Raw genomic sequence first — 18,209 nt, 5'->3', positions numbered from 1 at the left:
AGCGCTTGCAATCGGGAACTCGACCGCAACCCCGCTAGTAATTGACTCTCAGTTTGCCCATCATGCCCGTTCCATGGGAGGCGTTGATTCCATTTGGTGAATGACGAGTTGTGAATATTCTCCGCGTAATTCTGAGAAGTCCTGTTAGGTCTGGTTGCTTCTATGTTCGCTGCAGCGGGCACGCTGCTGAACATCTCTAAGAGAGCACAGAATCTGGGGAAGGTACGTTCAAATCGTTCGCGTACGGTTCGACGTTACTGAGAGAGCTCGTTCTACCATGATGTGCCTCAGCCTCCCCGGTACCACATTGATACATGGGACGAGATGTTGATGGACCGAGACAAGCGATTGACGGGACACATCCGGGGGCAGACAGTACGTATAATACAGCCTCTTTCCGCAACGTTCGTCTGAACATGGGGTACAGTCCAACGCTATAGCACCGGAAGAGTTCAAGACGAATAGCGTGTGGTATACCGAGAGGACAAGATAGACAGCGTTCGACAACGCTGCGAGCATTCCATTTCCCGTCCACATTCTCGTGTAATGTTGCAATTGCAACCCAAGAACTACGCTTGCTCGTATCATATATCGCTCCAGTTTGAACATCGTCAAACATTCTCGGGTCACCGTCAACTATCCATCTCCCCTTTCAGCCAATGCCAGACAACCCTGATCTCGCTGTCCTCCAGAATGTCCGATCCTAAACTCGCCTCGTCCACAAACCCATACCTTTGCTGCTCCAGCCTCGCTGACAGTGTGATCAACTTTTGCTTCAGTGCATCATCTACAGCATCGGATGTCGTGAGTGTACAAGACAAGATGATGCCGTGCCGTGAATGAATTTTCGCGGTCTGTATAAGTTGTTCCTGTGTCATTGACGTTGATGAGCTCTCATACGAGGTATCCCTCACCAGGGTGCTCCATTCAAATGGAAGGGTGATTTCGTGGGTGAACTCTGGGGTCTGACCATATGCCCAATCCCAGCTCTATCGTACTGAGTGTCAGCGTACTCATTAGACATCGTTAAGACTGCATGAATACATGCCGGGAGCTCTGCCATTCCATGGCGTATGTACTCAATATTCAGATTCTCCTCATTCTCGTCGACCGTACAGATCTGCGTGCCGGTCGTTTAGTACGGTATACCGTACGATGCCTGATGCATACCTGTTCGTTGATGCCATACTCTTCTCTGAACGCGGAGACTGTAGCGTCCACGAATTTCTCGTGATTCACTGAGGGATTGAACTGTTGCAGGTTTCGGACCGGCGAGCGGACGGATGCTACGCCTTTGGTTTCCATCGTGTCCTGCTTGCTTGCTACTAAGATTGAGGTACATAATTGTGACGTTTAGTGTGCAACGTACCTTGTTTGAATGCAACAGGTCACCAAGCATATCCAATCTGGTGGATATAAGCATCGTGCCATGGTGGTAGGCACGGTTATTCACGATCTTGTACGCCGAGCCCGATACGTGTCTGAGCGTGTCGAGTGTAAGCCTTTGCCTGACGTCCCCCCTGACGGAGAGCAAGCATGAGACTTGCACTGAACCCGACTTATCTTGTCCTTGCCCACGCAGATGTCATTCCTGTCATTCACATTGGCGTCGACGCCCAGCGAGCGGACCGCGCGGAGGACCACTTGTGCGGTGGCATGTCTATCGAAAAAAGTTCGTGGGAGGTGTATCGAGAAATTTGTGTTGCCGAGGTCCTGCGAGACGTCCGAAGTTCATCATAACGAGTCGGACTGTGCATGGTGTGTAGCGGCACGTACATGATAGACGGCCCCACCTCCACTCCGTCTGCGGATGAACGGCACACCAGTTTCCTTCGACGCTCGCATGTTTACCTCCTTCCATGGATTTTGGTTGCGGCCGATCACAATGCACGGTCGGTCTCGGTAGATGAGTAGCAGTGGGTCCCGCGGAGGCTTGTGTCTGAATAGCCTTAGTCGGCACAGAAGAGACGGTTCATGCTCGATCTGACGTCTATCGCAGCTCACTCACCAATCCTCTAGAGTGAGATTGAAATATGGGTTCGTGGAGTTGGAGATGTATATCGAGTGGCTTGGACTGAGGGCGGTGGCAAAGCTCCGGATCTGCCGCGAGCGAACGCTGCTCATGACACGAGATGACAACAGCATAATATTGATCAGGACAGAAGGTGAAAGGACGGTCACTAGTCAACCAGCTAGTAGGATAATGCAGGGCGAGCGTTAGACTCGAATGCAACGACAGACAGTGCGGCCGGTGGCGGAAGGGAACACGACGCGACGCGGTCACGGACAGCATGTGTTGGCGCGACTCGCGGGACCGCCCAAGGACCGCCAACCCATACCTACGGGACATTCAAACTCGGAACTAAGCTCGGAAAGGACAAGGTAAATATGGGCTAGTCAAGCATGACGATACAGCTACACAGTATACAGATAGGAAGCCAAAGTCTCGCATATTTTATGGGCGTTTCTGCCTCTTCATCGCACCCGTGGCAGGCGTATCGACGGAAGAGATCGACATAGACCGTCGGGACTGTAGGGCGAGGTATTGCAGTCAGCGTTTCGGCAAATATGCAGGCCTTGACTAGACGCACCTGCCTCCTGCTCCTCGTGCTCCGCGTGCTCACAACGCTCTGAGCCCTCCTATCCACGTCGCCCTCATTGCCGTCATCCACATCCATCGGGATTGGCAAAGCTTCTCCAGCACCCGTACCATCCTCGGCACTCTCGTTTCCCTGTGTGCCCAGTCTTTCTCTTGCAACACGAATATCCTGCTCGACCCTGTCCACGACCTTCTTGGTCTCCACAAGGGCCGTAGCTGCGTCTAGAAGCCCCTCCAGCTGCGTACAGTTCTCCCGCGTTGGCATAACGAGACGCGTGTGTGAAATACCGAGCTCTCCGAGCGCCTGTGCCACCTTGGCCACGGAGGTGAGCTTTGGCTGGGGGAGCTTATAGGATCGGAGATACACTGGCTGATGCGCGGTCTTCGTGGGCGGCGCGTTTGCCGGTGGTATATCGGTACGATGTATGCAGTGAAGAGCGTCTGCCAAAGCTCTGGTCGGTATCGACGGTATAGTGCGTCTGCCGAAGATACGCACCGTATGCAGCAGACTTCGCTGAGTGCCCTTTCTTGGACGGCTGTCCGAGCGAGATGATATTCGAAGAAGGCGTCGCTGAGATAGGTGTCTCTGATTCCGCTGTATGGGTTCCCTTCTTCCTCTTTCTCGTATCTGCAGGCCCATTCATAAGGCCATCCTCATCCTCTTTGATATCAGGTAGCCCGGACTCGATGCCGAGTAGGGTACGAAGTAGTTCTTCGCGGTCACGCTTGAATCGTCTTTCATTTTGTTCGAGCCGCTTGAGCTCTACATAGAGGGCATCTTCCTCGGCTTTTTGCTGTGGCGTTCGACTCTCAAGACTTGCTATGTAGCGTTTTCTTGTAATCTCGCGTTCTGATGGTATCGATGAGCCAAATGAATGACTTCATTGAGAACATAACATGCCTTTGTCGAACGCTAGGCTTGACATCAACTGGTTCCGGGTGGCTTCGTCTCCTGCCCGAGGACGATTCCTGACAAGCTTTCGACAAACGCTCAAGTACCTATCTTTCAGGTCCTGGAGTAAGTTCAGTAGATCTATGATATCCTAAGAACCAGGCGAAAAACAAGCATACCTCAAGGGTTCGTTCCGGACCACCTTCATATTCGTATCGGTCATGGATGATGTACCATCGTAAGTCATACTCCCGGGCAAGATTGAACAAATAGTCCGTCTCCTCCTTCGTCCAATCCTTGTCTCATCATACCGTCATTCATCGGTCCCCGACGACAAGCATGCCACAATACTCACCTTCCAGGAATCGGGTATACTCATCTTGTGAATACACGTATGCCATAGGTTGGATGTTGTATTTCGCAAAGGGGTAGTCTACATACAGATGTGATTGCGGTACATGCTTCCGCGACGAAAGAGCAGAGCGTACCAGCATCAGGATCCGTCTCTGCCTTCGTCCAATGCGACAACTTCAACGAGTCCGAGCGCGCTCCATTCTTGAATGACTTCCATTCCCTTTGGCCATGTCAGCACACAGCTATTGTAGAGCCAAGCAAGGAGGTCTCCTTGCGAGTTTACCATTTCACCCTGCCTCCGCCGCCAAGATTCGGCTTCTGCCTCAGCCTAGGCTTCGCGAACTGGGCAGCAAGCGTCGGCGCCGAGGGTCCAATAAGAGAGTAGAGCTCTCTTGAGATACCGTCCGGCTTGCGCGCGCGCTCCGTGTTGGATGTTGTCTTCCGCATCTGAGAGGGTCCCGGAGTGGAAGGGAGAGACAGTATGCTCCTGACGTCTGCGGCCGATGCTCCTGCCATATCGCCGGTTCTTCAGCTTTACAAAAAGCTATGTTTATATCCAGTACGCGACTTTCAGCCTTCCGATCGCGAGGGCAGCTGGAGGAGCCGGACTCTTCCAAGCGATGGCAGTCACAAAGGAGCTTTCTGGGCGCTCAACTTAAGTGAACCCTTTTGGTTCCCACGGTCAGAATTACTATTGCCTCACTAATCTTGCACTTGACTAGTCACCTACGAGCCTGCCCAGAGGACTCATTGCAATATGGCCAACATGCTCACTCGCACTGTAGCAACATTGACCACTCGTCCAATATCTCGTGTGCGATCACGATGCATCCACGCGTCGAGCTTTACGCGTCAAGGCAGCAGTGGACTCACCAACATCATTGAGGGCGGCAGTGCCGCCATTCAGGTTAAGACCATCACGTCGGGGGGTATTCTACTAGCCGACGGACTCATACTCCCCTCTGCTTGCATCTTTCTTGATAACCGAGTCTTTCTCTGGGATGTACCGGACAGGCTGTGGGACGGCTGGGACAAGCAACATTTCGAAGTCTTTGACGTAGTCGTACCCAAACCTGGTGAGCAGCGTTACTTCGGTCGCGATAGGAACAGCGACAGACGTGTCTTCTGCTGGTGGCATACAGAGATCCTGCTATTCGGGACAGGGAAGACGGTGTCTTTCGTCCCGCCAGTCTTCCGTCAGTATCTCAATGGGCTCGGCATACAAGTAGATGTGATGGATACGGTATGTGGATTTCGCGCCCGGCTATTCCACCTCATGCTAATGACAGCCACGTCACAGTGGAATGCCTGCTCCACATACAACCTGCTCGTCGAGGAAGGTCGAGAGGTCGCAGCTGCTCTATTGCCTCTAAGCCCTCGAAGATGGCAACGCCTCCCATCGCAGTGATGATTTGCGAGGCTTTGGTCGATCCAGTTGCATGGGTCTATCATGCGAAGCGCTACTACTCCTAATACCGGACGCTTTCCTCGTATGCTGCTCAGCGCGGCGACAAAAAATGAAACCGGCTCTCCATTGTAACCAGATGCAACAAGAGGAAACAAACTACGCGACAGCAAGACGACAGCATGAGGATCTTGACATAACTCGCACTTTCATGTTTCTGGGTGTGCCTTCCGCTTCCCCTTCCTTGCAGCTGCCAGTTCCGCTTCTTCGTCATCGTCCAATGGGGGCAGAGAGACCTTGACAGGTAGTAGGTCGCCTGGGGCGTGCAGAGTTGAATGTCGGCGGTACCGTTCCGTAGGTCGCGAGGATGTGACGTTGGGACACAGAGATGATTGGAGGTCGATCGTATGAAGATATCATACATAGAATATGGGTCGAACTCACCATTCTCGTCTCTAAACTGCACGAAGAGTGTATCCCAATTGACGAGAACACTCTTAACGGTCGTGCTACTATCGAGCAGCTCGTATCTCCCAGTTATCCTGCCCCTCTCCTTGATGCCCCTGCTCAGCTCGAAATCCTGCAGCCCTGAGATCTTGGGCACAGTCCATTCTGGCTCGTCGTCCACGGGCATACCCATCGCGGCATGCGGGTTTGGGGTGTCGAGGACCTCTGTCGTCAGTGCAGACAACGCCTTTTGTTTGACAGAGTTGATGGTGTCGCCTATACCCGCCGTCAGATATGCGGTGAGCTTGTGCGTCTTGAGCGGTAGAATGTATGTCTTGGGCTGAACTCGGGGAGGCTGTCGAGACAATATGATAATGTGCGCAAAAATGAGAGATTGGAAACACAGACCATAATGAGTAAACTATGCTAGATAAGGAACGTCCTCTGGTCCGTGTTGCAGTCCGGTAAGTTGTATCGATCGGAAGACCAAGCCACTTTGGAAGAATAGGCGCCGTAGCTGCCATATCTGGGCAAAGTCGGAGACGCCCGCACGGGCGTCGGTTGCGTCGTCGAACAACGCTACCCATCGACGACCACAATGAGCGTTTGGCACGATCCTGCCCAGTCGGAACGGCCCTATAGGGAACCCACGCCGCTCCCGGACAGCGTGCCCAAGGTCCCCGAGCTGGGCGCGACCAGTGCGCCGCTGAAGAGCGCCGCATTCTTCCTCGGAGCATACTGCAAGGACTACAATGGTGCGTACTGTAGTCTCTCAGGCTGGCATATGCGGATCGCCTGCGGACATACGCGTATTGTGCAGTATCTGGATAAGGCGGTGATGTCGCTATTTAATTCGCTCTTGGGCTGATCCACTATCTACATCCGCAGAGGACTTCATGCTCTGCAAGGCAGAGAACCGTGACGCGGAACATTGTCTCAAGGAGGGCAGGAGAGTGACGAGGTGTGCGATAGACTTGTGCGTGCAATTTTCTTGGAACGGCCGATCCTGATTCCCCTTGCTCTAGGATCTCTAAGATGCGGGACAGCTGCGCCCAGGAGTTCGAGCAACATTGGAACTGCTTGGAGAAGAACAACCAGGTGCGTGTAGAACACCCTCTTGCGAAGTCCTGCATCGTTATGCACATATTGGATTTGTTCAGGAGTACTATTTGTGCCGGAAACCCGAGCGAACGCTGAACAAGTGTATGTTTGAGAAGTTTGTGAGTCTCTCGCTTTCCACACATGCGCTTCTTCCTAACGCAACCAAAATCACCAAGGGGCTTGTCAAAACTATTCCTGGGGCGCCAGAGGGCAAGACGCCCATTCATGAAGTTGAGAAGCCAATTTACAAGGCCATACAGAAATAGGTTCGCTGCGAATATATTCTTTCCGACATGTACTAGAGGCTGCTTCCGCAACATTCATTTGTGCTTTCGCCCGTCTTGAGCTTAAACGGCCGCCATGAGGGGTAGTTTTCAAGCTTTACATGCACTATGAGCACTTCTGCAGACCAGAGAAAGACATGAATGGATATATTCAGCTAGACTACAGTGATGTATCCAAGAGGTGGTGAGATTCAGCATGGATAGGTGGTTGTGCTAACGAGACATAATTCTGGCGTATGCGAAGATCGTGGTACAGATCATCCTGACTTACAAGCAACCCTCCCATCCCGTCGGTGTGAATCGTCTTTGATCGGCGCGAGGTAGGGCTGAATGGCTGAAGTGCGGCGTTAGCGATGGTGTGATTCATGGCTCTGAGTCGTCTGGCTGTGTGAACCGAAGGATGAAATTGATGACGATCGCGACTGCAACAATTTAGTAACGACTTCAGACTCGAAGAAGGTGTGTGAACTCACTGAGTAAGGCGATGCACAATATTGTCTAGATAGAGCAACCCGGTCAGCCGCCTGTGATCGATATGGGTATTGAAGCACCTACGGGTCCGACTCGGTCATCATAAGGACCACGACCTCCTTTCCTAATGGAGGCAGCGCGCCAATGATATGTATAGAGGGCATAGACCATTACAGCCATAGCTGTCAGTGACCGTGTGAGCAATACCGTGGTCAATGCGCGAGCATTCCTGTAGTGAGAATCTCACCGACGACAGAGAACATGGCAGCACATATCTTGCCCACCTGCTCACATCGCTTAACAATGAAAGCGCACATGAAGGCTATATATTCGCACCTTGTCCCCAAAATTCAATAGACCCACCGCTAGGCCGCCCAAGACCACCGTAAAATGCAGCCATGATAGGAATGTGCGCTCGTTTGCAAATGAAACCTTGGGCTCGACTCTGACTGGCAGAGCTATGCGCTTAGCTGCCGTGCGCTGCAGCAGAGGCTGCGTCGACATGGTGGGTAGAGTTTGAGGCCTTTGAAGTCTGCAAAGTCTCGACCAGCCAAGAAGGAGACTTGGGCTGAATCCCAATCCGGCGAACGTGCGCGACGTCGTCACTGCCCAAGAACGATTAAGAGCGTTACGCCTCGGTCGGTTTCCCTGTCACGCGATCCAGTGTCACAGTAGTCACGTCCATAGCGCGCGTTATCGTATCCTGTTCTCAGCCACACCAGCATCGTTCGGTCAACATGCAGGAGTCTTCTTCCTCAATATCAATACCTGGGCAGGAGGTGGCATATATCGCGCCACCGATGACCGTGCAGGAAGAAGGTGCGTGCTGTCTTACAAGCAACACTCGATTGCTGCTTATGCCACTCCGTTCGACCTCCGCCCAGACGCTATCATACACTCCCGAATCACAAATGACGAGAAAGGCTTGCGTCGTGTGACCAAGAAGTTCCACAACTACATGACCGTGGCGTATACACCAGCATCGACCCCGCCTTCATCGGCTATTTCTTCGGTCGACGATGCGCGAGAAGCGTTCCTGGTGGAGCTCGCGTCGTTCCAATTATTGCTCAAGAAGAGTTTGATGGTCTGCGAAGCGGAGGCGCGGCAAGTGGAGGAGTATCAGATGGAGAAGGAACGAATAGGTGCGTTATGAAGAACAGTCATCTGCAACGTTCGCTGAGCGCGCTGTTCAATCAAGCCGACCAACACGTCAACTTAAAGAGTCAGATCGAACAACTCAAGTTGTCCTTGGAGCATGCTCAGATACAACGAAGACGCAAAATTGAGTACGATGCCATTGCCGAGAAGATAAACACTTTGCCAAGCAGGGAAGAGCTGAACGCGTTCGTCACCGCGGTCTCGTGCTGAACAAGATGCTCACGCGCGACGTACAGATCTATCAGCTCGTTGGAAAACGATATGGCGGCCATTCGTGCTGAACACGAAAACCAGAGCCGGATAATATATACACAAAAGAACGCCTTGGACTCAATGATTTCTGAGCTAAACTCCCTACGTCTGATGGGCAAGCCGGAGGTGGCAGAAGATTCTCGTGCTGCTAGTCCGACTCCGGGCACCAATGTCGAAGAAGACATCGAAATGGGCGACTCGGTCAGCGTTCGAACACGAGAAGAATCGGGAGAACTCAAGGAGGACAAGGAGGCCGGGGAGAATGAGCGAGAGTCTGAAGACGAAATTCCTCTGGCAAGGAAGTTGCTCAATCCTGGTGCCAGATCATTCACCCCGAGCAAATCACGGACTTCGACACCGGTGATACGTTCTTCGACCGCAAGGTCAACACCTACGCTGTCCAGCAAGACACCAGAAGACGACGATATCGAGATGGGTGAAGTGGCGGAGGATCCGAAAGACGTGAAGGTGAAGAAGAAACCGCGGGAAGAGGAGCTGGAGGAGGGCGAGGCGAGCGACGAAAGTAGTGAGTTGTCCGATCCTCCGGACGATTGACCTACCAGCGAAAACAACTGCATCTGTACTGGCTCCACCACTCACAACGTGCTATTTGAAAATTTCCGAATACCTTGTTATCGCCGCGGTTCTACATCAAAGCTCATGAAGTCCCTTGCACACACCACCTCTCCTTCGAAATCTCCAGCGGCAAGTTCTCTAATGGCGTCCATGATTTTCTTCGCATCCGGATCCACATCATCGTTTCCCGCATATCGCGCGGAGAAGTGATTCAGCAGAAGCTTCTTCGCGCCTATTCTTCTGGCGAACTTTCCTGCCATTTGTGGTGTTGAGTGTCCGCGGGACTTGGTGCGTGCCTCGACACTTTCGTACGTGTCGTCTGGTTTTGTATTCGGATCCACTCCAGGTAGATGCGCGTTTGTGGCCTCATGCACTAGCAGGTCTACATTTGCAGCGAGCTCTGCGATTGGTGAAGGGTCGTAGGTGTCCCCAAGAACCGCCAGCTTGCGGCCAGGTCTCCGGGAAGGACCGTGCAACACTGTCCCATCAGATAGCGTGACGCTTTCGCCTTGTTGTAGCTTCCTCATGACCGACATCGGAGTCTTGGTGCGTTTGAGGTGGGGCACGTAGTCTTTCGGGTCCATCTTTCCCGGGACAGGCAGTTCGGTCACGACGTAGCCTACACAAGGAATTGAATGTAATATCGGCGCTGCAGAGACCGTAACTAGCTCATCCTTGTAGATCTCAGGCCATACGCCGTCGAATTGCTCGATGTTACGTCCGTCCGGCGACTCAGACGTGTGGAGAGGGAGGGATGTGTGGTCGCCAGACGGGTCGGCCGGAAAGCGTAGCTCGTGCACAACGTAGGGCGAAGCTAAGTTCGTGTAGGTGTACGCGAGGCCGCTTCGGATGTATGCACGCGTGCCGAGCGGACCATAGATCTCAATAGGCTGTAAGGTTCACTGTTAGCTATCTGCTGCCGGTCGACGAGCGAGCACACTCACCGGGGTCGTTTCTCGGCTTTCTTCCTGTGTCCTAGGATCAGCTGAATCATCCACCATACCTCCAGCGCCATCGCATCTGCTTGCAAGGAGGGGCAGGATGCCGAAGATGTGATCGCCTAATACACCATAAGTCCAGTCAGGCAACCAGGAAAACGACCACCTCGCATTACCATGTGTGTGTGTGATGAATATCTTCTGTATCTTGCCCATCTTCACGCTACTCTTTTGAATTCTGTGCTGTGTGGCTTCCCCACAGTCAAACAACCAGACATCGCCGTTTAGACGCAATGCAAGAGAAGAATGGTTTCTCGAAGAAGACGGTTGGGCAGACGCGCTACCCAGGATTGTTACGTTTATCGAAGACAAATTCGATGGCATCCTTCTCGATGGTATTCGTGTAGGCTGGACTGCCGCGTCCTTGCAACCGAGTAAGGCAGATTTGAGACTGTTTATAAGCATGACCTGACATACTGTTAAGCTGATATTGATCCTCACTCGTTCTTAGTTGCCACTTACTACCTTCACCGCCCATGGCTTCAGATTTCGCAAGTGCATAGTTTCAGATCAGATCTCAGAAGCAAGATTTTCCCTACATGGGTGTCGGCTTTCTCAGTGCCAATCGCTGCAACTGTTAAGCCCTGGAGGCCATGGACCAGCTTACCCTGTGCTTGTCTGACAGAGTCAATGGCGACGCTTGTTCTGTTGCGGCCGGAGTCGAGCCATGCCTCATGTCCCTCTCCAACGCTTCTCCAGCGCCCGAGCTTGTACTATCTCATCATCTTCTTTTCCCCACTAGTCACAGCGTGGGCATCCGGAACCGACTGCGTGGGTGTGGCATATACAGTCACTCCCGCTTGCTAAGTCGCGTTCGAAAACTGTGTCAAAGGCCACCTCAAACCACCCTCAAACAACGGATTGCGATAACTGTGATCTAATTGACCTTGGAATGCATGGCGAAGGGCGGAAAGAAGTCTAGGTCAACGGTTGCTGAGAAAGCCAGTGTCGGACCGCTGTCCCTCGAGCCGAGTATCGTCGATCGCCCATATACTGTACCACATATCATACATGCGCCAGACGAGGCGCCGTTGGATGCATTGCCTGGGCAAATAGCTCTCCTAGGATTATACGATCATCAGGTCCTTCCGGGTGCGTCGCTCAGCCCATCTTAAGTCTGCTATGTATGCGATCATGTCTCTTTCCGCTCTTTCCCCTTGATAACATCATAATTGGTCTGTCCCCAACATGGCTCGCTCCCGTCGCAACGCCGTTTCAGCAGGCGGTGAAACAGCGGGATGGGGAGGTTCTCAGGCGGCCGCGACCGCTACACATGAGTATAGCGGCTGGGGGGCTGGTGCGGATGCCGCAGATGATCAGTGGGGAACACCCACAGATGGCTCTCCGGCGTTCGCGAGCGGCGCTGATGCAGCGGCCGATACTGGACGTGATTGGGGTATGCCCACTGGAGATGCCTCTATGGGAGGCTGGGGAAACCCAACTTCACCCGCTCACGATGCCATGAACGTCAAGAAGATGGGGAAGAAGTCAAAGAAACCCGTTACTCCGTCCGCGCCGCCGATCTCAGCGCCGCTTGCAACCCCGTCTGCGAGCGCTGACAACACTGCTGGCGGCTGGGGGGGCTCTCCAGGTGCAGGCAGATGGCCCACAGCTGATACATGGGGCGTCCCACCTAACAACGTACGGTTAACCCGGGGAGAACCACCCGCCCAAGCACAGCCCCCTCCCCCTCCCCAAGCATCAGCGGTAGCTGCACACACGCCCAGCATGTGGAAGACCTGGGGAAGGGAAGGCAAGGGATTGCCCAAGGTGACTACCGCTGCCACTATCACTTTCCCTACCGTTGCATCTCCGAGAGATAGGCCTGTACTGTCTCCTCAGCAACAGTTAGAGATGTTGCGCTCCTTGCTCACGCATCCGAACGAGACTAAGAGCGTTGCCTCACAGTCGCAGCCCCCTCCGCCCATGGATGCGGCTCAGCGACAGCAATATGCCGCTGCTCACCAAGAAGCCGCGGCTGCGATTCAACACGAGTTGATGCAGCAGCAGCTCCGAACACAGATCGAGCAAGCACGCATGCAGCAGGTACAGCAGTTCAAGCAACAGCAACAGCTATACGGAGGGGGCAATGGGAGTGGCGGTATGGCAAAGTCTCGACAGCAGCATTCGACGCATTCAGCATCGTCAGTGCAGCAGTCGGATAGCTGGGGAAGCGCAGGGTGGGGCAACAACAACGATAACGCGTGGGGGGCAGAGACGATATATGAAGAAGATGAAGAAGATGAAGACGATGAAGACTATGAAGACGATGAAGACGATTATTACGGAGAGGAGCAAGAAGAGGATTACGATGAAGGCTACCATGAACAAAATGGCTATGACGGCTGGGACAGCCAGAACGACGGTAACCACGTGCACTTCTCTCCAACAGTCTCCCGTCATACAGGGACTCCGCGGAACCATGGGCAACCTCCTCCGGTGAGAACTCCCCAGTCTGCAATGCAAAAAGTGACTCCTACATCACCTTGGGGCAATACCTCTCCCTCAAGGACAATGGCTATAGCTTCGGGACGATCAACAACAATATTCGAATTGGCACCTCCACGGAACGGATTTGGCGAGAACCAGTTCGTCAGCTCTCATGGAGAATCACTCAGATACGCTCAACGTGCTTTGTTTGGTCGGGAACACCCTGCAAAGAGGAGGATACGATGGGCGCTAGATCCAGATAAAGACGAGCGCGTCTCCTCGCTGTTGAGGTGGATACATGCGATGTCTAACGGACTCGCGATCGTTGGTGTATGTCTAAGCTATGTTGGTGAAGACTCTCAGTTAATTTCCTATTTCCATAGCTCAACACGTTTTTGCGAACGGGAGAGCGTGGTGCGTTGATCACAAATGCTGACTACCACGCCAACGCGGACGTGGGATCGCCTACTCAACCAGCATTCGACTGGATTAGCCTTGCGCGGTTGCAGGAGACGTCCGACCGCATTTTGCAGGAATCAGTGGCCGTGTATGATCCTGCTGCACGAGTCATTGTCTTCGTGTTTCTGCTGTCTCCGAGTGGAAACAGTATGGCTGTCTGGCGCAGGAAGCTCGCGATACCCGAAGCCTTACGGCAAGCTTATGAGAAACATATTGCACAGGCGAAGGAACGACTACCGCAGGATGTCCCTGTATATGTTGATGAGTATGAATTTTACCTTCCGAACATAACTTGCAGTGCAACAATTCACGATTCCTACTTCTATTATCTGCCTTGTATAGGCTACCACCGAAGGAGGAACCTCCAGCCCCGCCGGTGCCACCGAAGAAGAAATACAACTTGCTGAGCAAGCTGAAGTGGCAGAAGAAGCCAAAAACGTAGCTGCGCCTCTACACTGATATGTGAAGGATCATGAGACCAATAATCTGTACCCTTTAGTGAAGTAATCGCTTATTTCTTGTCACCTGTATCGAAAGGTTTAGCTGTTGATCGCGTTGATCTGTCGTTTGTCTGTGCTTTGTGCGATTGTATCACTGTCATGTCCGACTGTCATGTACCCTTAGCTAAAATGGCGTCTCGCCGCTGGGAAGGTCGATCGATATCGTACGCTGTCACTATTAGTATTCCGGTACACCACAAGATCTATCGTGCCCATTGTCTGGCCGCGGAAAACTCGGAGGGCGAGCCAGAATATGTGCAAACTCGAGCAAAAACATCTGAACGCAATAAGTTCTATGGAATTGACGACAGAGGTGTTGCAGGCTTCCGGAGCTGGACAGGATTGCAAGTGGCTGATGCGAGACCAACTATTCTGCGAGTCGCCAGGGCATCGACAGCAACAAGATAACCAAGATGAGAATGTTTGGAATCTGCTTTGATGCTGTCAGTCAATATATTTTGCTCTAGGTACTGGTGACGGTTACGCGATGGTGCTGTCGAGGTTAGCCAGTGCCAAATGGGTTCAGGCGCATTGATCGCGCATCACGTGTGCGTAGGTCAAGCCGATCGCTTGATCAGCCCAGCTCTCCCTCTGCCGTCCTAATCATCGCGGCCAGCATGCAGCACTTTGCGGCCCAGACACCTCCGAAGCCACAGCAAGAACGGTCCAGCGCGAGGGCCAGCGCAGACGGGCAGTCATCATCATCATCACCTCTCATACACGCCGCTGCCATCAGCACAGTCCTCCTGACCTCAGTCGCGCTAGTGCCCTACCTTCTCGTCCGGAGCCGGCTCACCTCTCTGCACCAGCAGGTTGCGCAGCTTGGTAGTGCGAACGAAGCCCTGCGCCGAGACGTGAAGATGCTGGTAGGGGAGAATGCGATTAGGCGGAACGAGCAGCAACGCTTTGTCAGGTTGCTGGAGGAAACTAGGGCGGGTGTCGACGGCCTTGGGTCGCAGTGGGAAGGCGATGAGGAGGTGAGGAGAGAGGAAAGCAAGAAGATTCGGGAGGGCTTGCGCGATCTGAAGCAGACGATTGAGCGTGTGGAGATGGATGCGGTGAAGCGTGAGCAGGCCGGGGCGGAGTGGAGGCGGAATCTTGCAGACAAGTTCAGCTGGCTGAAGAAATAGGACAACCGCCTCTGTCGCCATGCGTCTCCGTGGCTCGGACCTGCCTTTATTTGACTGATTATGGGGTATGCGCTCAGGTCTGTGATCGCTCACCTCGTAACGTGCCCATCCATTCATTGCTTCCATGACTCTTGCTCGCCTCTTGTACTATATCATAACATACCCACTGTACAACAAGCTCGGAAGTCCCATGTAATATTGTTACTTTGCTAGATTCTCCATGCGTTGTGTCCGAGAGCTTCGGCATCATAACGTGACACGTGCCGAGGCGTGCGCAGGCGTGTTCCCATCCCCTCACCCAGCCATCTCAGCTTGTCGTCCACTTTCATGCAGCCACCAGACTCACAGATTACGTCCATCGCTCCTGCACCAGCATCGATACCCCCACATTATGGTACAGACAGGGACCGACCACGGCGCGCAACGCTGAGGTCGTCCCTTGTGAGCGTCGCCGTCCTGGGCTCCTTCGCCCTCGTGCCCTTTGTGCTGCTTCGTGCTCGCTACAGAAGCCTACAAGCGAACATCGGCTCCATCACCGCAGCACAAACAGCACTGCGCCGAGAATTGCAAGTGCTGAACGCGGGAGCGCTGACGCGCCTCAAAGAACATCAGCAGCTGGTCGGCCTGTTGGAGGAGACGAAGAAGGGACTTGAAGGCCTCAAGACGCATGTAGAGGAACAAGACAGGATACGGGCGGAGGCGGACGCGAAGATCCATGCTGGACTGTCTGGTTTGAAACAGGCAGTGGACAGGATGCAGGCGGACGCGGTGCAGCGGTATCGTGCACAGACCGAATGGGCGATCGCACATCAAGATGGCCTGCAAACCCTGCTTAAGGAGTATCAGCAAAGCAGGTGAGTAATGCAAAGTCTACCCCGGTGAACAAAATTGACAAGAGAGCTGGAACTCTTCGCGTGACGTGCAGGGCGTACCTCTCCGGTGTGAGAGATCTTGGTCCAGCGCTCGCGCACATCGCTGCCTTCATGCAGGAAGTCGAGTTGCGACAAGGATATGTACCGCGCAAGAACGATGGCCGTGGAATTGACCGCATACGACAGCTTGCGAGGATATTAGAGGAGTTGCCGGAGTACACGGAGGTGAGCTTGAGCCGTGGTCTTTTTCCGCTCAACTTTCGTCAATACATTGACACTTGGCAGTCGAACGAGAAGTCAAGCAAGAGTTGCAAGAGTACATGATGTGATATGCGAATCTGTGTTTACATGCAATTTCGTATCTGCGAGATACCTTGATGACGCGTTATGATCAAGTGGATTTTAGGATTGACAGGCATGCGATCGTACTGTGTATTCTAGCAATGTTTTGTAGCACCAAGTGCCATCGATGATCTCCCCGCTCACTTCTTCCAACCATTTTTACGCGACTGAATTGACGAATGCCTATCAGTATTTACATGAAAATGGCAAAGACCGCAATGACACGACCTTGGAATGCTTTTGGTACGGCACAAGGTACTGCTCCATCAAATCGATATCCACCTTCCCCCATCCTGAGTATTCACCGCCACGCATCTCTTTACATCTCCGAGCATAGAAGGCAAGATGATACGAGAGGACGGCGTGCCATTCGTACTGCGTGGCAATTTTGACAAGGTGGGAGGAGTAGCGGAAGAAATAGTACGGGAGCATTGTCGGCTGGCCGTTTGCGAGCCCATGAAGGGTGAGGATGGAGAAAAATGCATTCAGGGGGACGAGAAGCGAGTCGAGCGTCTGGTAGACGTCGATGGCCACTGGAGTCCCGCGCAGCGAGACGGCGCTCTCGTCGAGCGACTCATCATCGACGAGGTCCCATTGTGACTCAAGGATGCGCCGCGAGTCGAGCTTGTAGACATCCGATCCGGGGAGGGTATGCTTGAGGATCGCCGCTATCGTGGCGTCCTCGACGTGCGGGAAGAGGTACAAAAGGTCGTCGAGGCCCCGACCAGGAGGATACGTCGATTGCGACATCGACGGCGCTGGGGTATCGTTGGTATACAAGAAAACAGCAAGGAGCGTAGGTCAGGAAATTTTAGGGGAAAGAGGCGCGGCGCTGCCAGCGGATAAGGTCGCAGACAGAAAGCTTAAGAGCATGACCGTGCTTGTCGAAAGATGCCGCCCAAGGTCCGAGCTCAGAGCAGATGACGCACATGGCCCACTGGACGCTACGAGACTGTTCATCGGCACTGCCTTGCGCATAATGCTGGAGCACAGAACCTGCGGAGTTGGTGCAATTGCACCTCGTAGTATACTGCCAGCCTCAGCAGAGCAAGCATGTAATTGAGAACAGTGGCGGAGATTCCCAAAGAGGCAGGAGATGGCGTGAGATTCTGTGGCTGCAATAACTAGGCAGTTCACGCGCGGCCGGTCCCACGCTTGGCTAACCATCCTGAGCTCGGCGCGCACACCCTTCACGATACTCCTCAAGGTGAATATGCTCTCTTCACGCTCTACGATGGCCTTGGAATCTGCGAGCTTGCTGCCTGAGCTTGCATTGTGCTGTTCCGGCGTTTCCGGCTGATTTTTGCGGTGCTTGGTGCTCTCGGAAGGATGTCATGTTGACTCTGTTGTCTATGCCACTAGACTTCAACAAAATGCCCGGCAAAGTCAAAGCATACGAGCTCCAGTCCAAGTGCGCAGCCTGCTTGACTGTGCATATATTGTCGCGATGCTAAACATGGCATCCATCGCTCTAGGTCGAAGAATGACTTGTCCAAGCAGCTGGTTGAGCTTAAGGAGGAGCTCCTCGCTCTGCGGGTGCAGAAGATTGCCGGCGGCTCTGCTGCGAAGTTGACGAAGATGTGCGTAACACAGTCATTGTATTTCGTTCCCATCCTCATCCGACTCCATTCAGCAACACCGTTCGCAAGTCAATTGCTCGGGTCATGACGGTCATGAACCAAAAGCAGAGGCAAAACCTTCGCGAGTTCTACAAGAGCAAGAAGTACTTGCCCCTTGACCTCCGCCCCAAGAAGACGCGCGCGATCAGACGGCGACTGACACCCGTACGTCCCAGCGACACTCCGCTTAATGTTGCCAAGCATTGACAGTGCATTCACACGCGCAGCACGAGAAGTCGCGGAAGACTCTCAAGCAGCATAAGAAGGACATCCACTTCCCGTTGCGGAAGTACGCGGTGAAAGCGGCATGAGCTCTGGAG

The 18,209-nt window shown here is 53.3% G+C and overlaps 13 protein-coding genes across 13 annotated transcripts; 7 read left to right on the top strand and 6 right to left on the bottom strand.

Moving 5' to 3' along the window:
• The first annotated feature begins 12 nt into the window (after positions 1-12).
• On the top strand, positions 13-789 carry LAESUDRAFT_813357 (small secreted protein). The gene is made up of 4 exons (XM_040914480.1): positions 13-96; positions 149-222; positions 292-375; positions 428-789. Exons 1-4 carry the CDS (start codon positions 63-65, stop codon positions 491-493), a joined length of 258 nt encoding a protein of 85 aa, XP_040763283.1. The 5' UTR covers positions 13-62; the 3' UTR covers positions 494-789.
• LAESUDRAFT_655372 (Lipoyltransferase and lipoate-protein ligase) lies at positions 633-2,124 on the bottom strand (the record flags this gene model as incomplete). Its single annotated transcript, XM_040904549.1, has 8 exons — positions 633-854; positions 915-989; positions 1,034-1,120; positions 1,171-1,311; positions 1,370-1,481; positions 1,550-1,713; positions 1,777-1,948; positions 2,009-2,124. The coding sequence occupies 8 exons, from the start codon at positions 2,122-2,124 to the stop codon at positions 633-635; spliced, it is 1,089 nt and encodes a 362-aa protein (XP_040763282.1).
• Positions 2,125-2,360: 236 nt separating this feature from the next.
• LAESUDRAFT_726808 (uncharacterized protein) lies at positions 2,361-4,472 on the bottom strand. The gene is made up of 8 exons (XM_040909104.1): positions 4,129-4,472; positions 3,980-4,065; positions 3,847-3,924; positions 3,671-3,792; positions 3,501-3,612; positions 3,096-3,449; positions 2,592-3,040; positions 2,361-2,530 (listed from the first exon to the last, which is right to left on the bottom strand). The coding sequence occupies exons 1-8, from the start codon at positions 4,359-4,361 to the stop codon at positions 2,456-2,458; spliced, it is 1,509 nt and encodes a 502-aa protein (XP_040763281.1). The 5' UTR covers positions 4,362-4,472; the 3' UTR covers positions 2,361-2,455.
• Positions 4,473-4,611: 139 nt separating this feature from the next.
• LAESUDRAFT_655553 (uncharacterized protein) lies at positions 4,612-5,253 on the top strand (the record flags this gene model as incomplete). The annotated part of the gene is made up of 3 exons (XM_040904563.1): positions 4,612-4,921; positions 4,988-5,088; positions 5,146-5,253. The coding sequence occupies 3 exons, from the start codon at positions 4,612-4,614 to the stop codon at positions 5,251-5,253; spliced, it is 519 nt and encodes a 172-aa protein (XP_040763280.1).
• Positions 5,254-5,296: 43 nt separating this feature from the next.
• On the bottom strand, positions 5,297-6,162 carry LAESUDRAFT_726806 (uncharacterized protein). The gene is made up of 3 exons (XM_040909103.1): positions 6,106-6,162; positions 5,695-6,052; positions 5,297-5,566 (listed from the first exon to the last, which is right to left on the bottom strand). Exons 1-3 carry the CDS (start codon positions 6,106-6,108, stop codon positions 5,460-5,462), a joined length of 468 nt encoding a protein of 155 aa, XP_040763279.1. The 5' UTR covers positions 6,109-6,162; the 3' UTR covers positions 5,297-5,459.
• Positions 6,163-6,295: 133 nt separating this feature from the next.
• On the top strand, positions 6,296-7,118 carry LAESUDRAFT_701809 (NADH dehydrogenase, alpha subcomplex, subunit 8; the record flags this gene model as incomplete). Its single annotated transcript, XM_040906465.1, has 5 exons — positions 6,296-6,452; positions 6,586-6,673; positions 6,723-6,795; positions 6,858-6,917; positions 6,975-7,118. The coding sequence occupies 5 exons, from the start codon at positions 6,296-6,298 to the stop codon at positions 7,062-7,064; spliced, it is 468 nt and encodes a 155-aa protein (XP_040763278.1). The 3' UTR covers positions 7,065-7,118.
• A 70-nt stretch (positions 7,119-7,188) lies between these two features.
• On the bottom strand, positions 7,189-8,163 carry LAESUDRAFT_726803 (vacuolar transporter chaperone 1). Its single transcript, XM_040909102.1, has 5 exons — positions 7,890-8,163; positions 7,801-7,837; positions 7,638-7,735; positions 7,556-7,580; positions 7,189-7,504 (listed from the first exon to the last, which is right to left on the bottom strand). Exons 1-5 carry the CDS (start codon positions 8,055-8,057, stop codon positions 7,446-7,448), a joined length of 387 nt encoding a protein of 128 aa, XP_040763277.1. The 5' UTR covers positions 8,058-8,163; the 3' UTR covers positions 7,189-7,445.
• A 127-nt stretch (positions 8,164-8,290) lies between these two features.
• LAESUDRAFT_655453 (uncharacterized protein) lies at positions 8,291-9,518 on the top strand (the record flags this gene model as incomplete). Its single annotated transcript, XM_040904555.1, has 4 exons — positions 8,291-8,372; positions 8,438-8,695; positions 8,752-8,896; positions 8,948-9,518. 4 exons carry the CDS (start codon positions 8,291-8,293, stop codon positions 9,516-9,518), a joined length of 1,056 nt encoding a protein of 351 aa, XP_040763276.1.
• Positions 9,519-9,595: 77 nt separating this feature from the next.
• Positions 9,596-10,861, bottom strand: LAESUDRAFT_737391 (Metallo-hydrolase/oxidoreductase; the record flags this gene model as incomplete). The annotated part of the gene is made up of 3 exons (XM_040910787.1): positions 9,596-10,429; positions 10,484-10,599; positions 10,654-10,861. 3 exons carry the CDS (start codon positions 10,859-10,861, stop codon positions 9,596-9,598), a joined length of 1,158 nt encoding a protein of 385 aa, XP_040763275.1.
• A 2,190-nt stretch (positions 10,862-13,051) lies between these two features.
• On the top strand, positions 13,052-13,833 carry LAESUDRAFT_655691 (uncharacterized protein; the record flags this gene model as incomplete). Its single annotated transcript, XM_040904572.1, has 2 exons — positions 13,052-13,297; positions 13,351-13,833. 2 exons carry the CDS (start codon positions 13,052-13,054, stop codon positions 13,831-13,833), a joined length of 729 nt encoding a protein of 242 aa, XP_040763274.1.
• Positions 13,834-14,543: 710 nt separating this feature from the next.
• LAESUDRAFT_760089 (uncharacterized protein) lies at positions 14,544-15,056 on the top strand (the record flags this gene model as incomplete). The annotated part of the gene is made up of 1 exon (XM_040912692.1): positions 14,544-15,056. The coding sequence occupies one exon, from the start codon at positions 14,544-14,546 to the stop codon at positions 15,054-15,056; it is 513 nt and encodes a 170-aa protein (XP_040763273.1).
• Positions 15,057-15,405: 349 nt separating this feature from the next.
• Positions 15,406-17,020, bottom strand: LAESUDRAFT_737390 (uncharacterized protein; the record flags this gene model as incomplete). Its single annotated transcript, XM_040910786.1, has 2 exons — positions 15,406-15,420; positions 16,499-17,020. 2 exons carry the CDS (start codon positions 17,018-17,020, stop codon positions 15,406-15,408), a joined length of 537 nt encoding a protein of 178 aa, XP_040763272.1.
• A 623-nt stretch (positions 17,021-17,643) lies between these two features.
• Positions 17,644-18,200, top strand: LAESUDRAFT_760086 (ribosomal protein L35; the record flags this gene model as incomplete). The annotated part of the gene is made up of 4 exons (XM_040912691.1): positions 17,644-17,681; positions 17,746-17,850; positions 17,904-18,054; positions 18,117-18,200. The coding sequence occupies 4 exons, from the start codon at positions 17,644-17,646 to the stop codon at positions 18,198-18,200; spliced, it is 378 nt and encodes a 125-aa protein (XP_040763271.1).
• Between the last annotated feature and the right edge of the window lie 9 nt (positions 18,201-18,209).

The sequence above is a fragment of the Laetiporus sulphureus genome (genome assembly GCF_001632365.1).
Source record: "Laetiporus sulphureus 93-53 unplaced genomic scaffold LAESUscaffold_25, whole genome shotgun sequence".
Taxonomy (NCBI): Eukaryota; Fungi; Basidiomycota; class Agaricomycetes; order Polyporales; family Laetiporaceae; genus Laetiporus; species Laetiporus sulphureus.
Note: the sequence above shows the minus strand (reverse complement) of the source record. Positions and strands in the feature narration are given on the sequence as shown.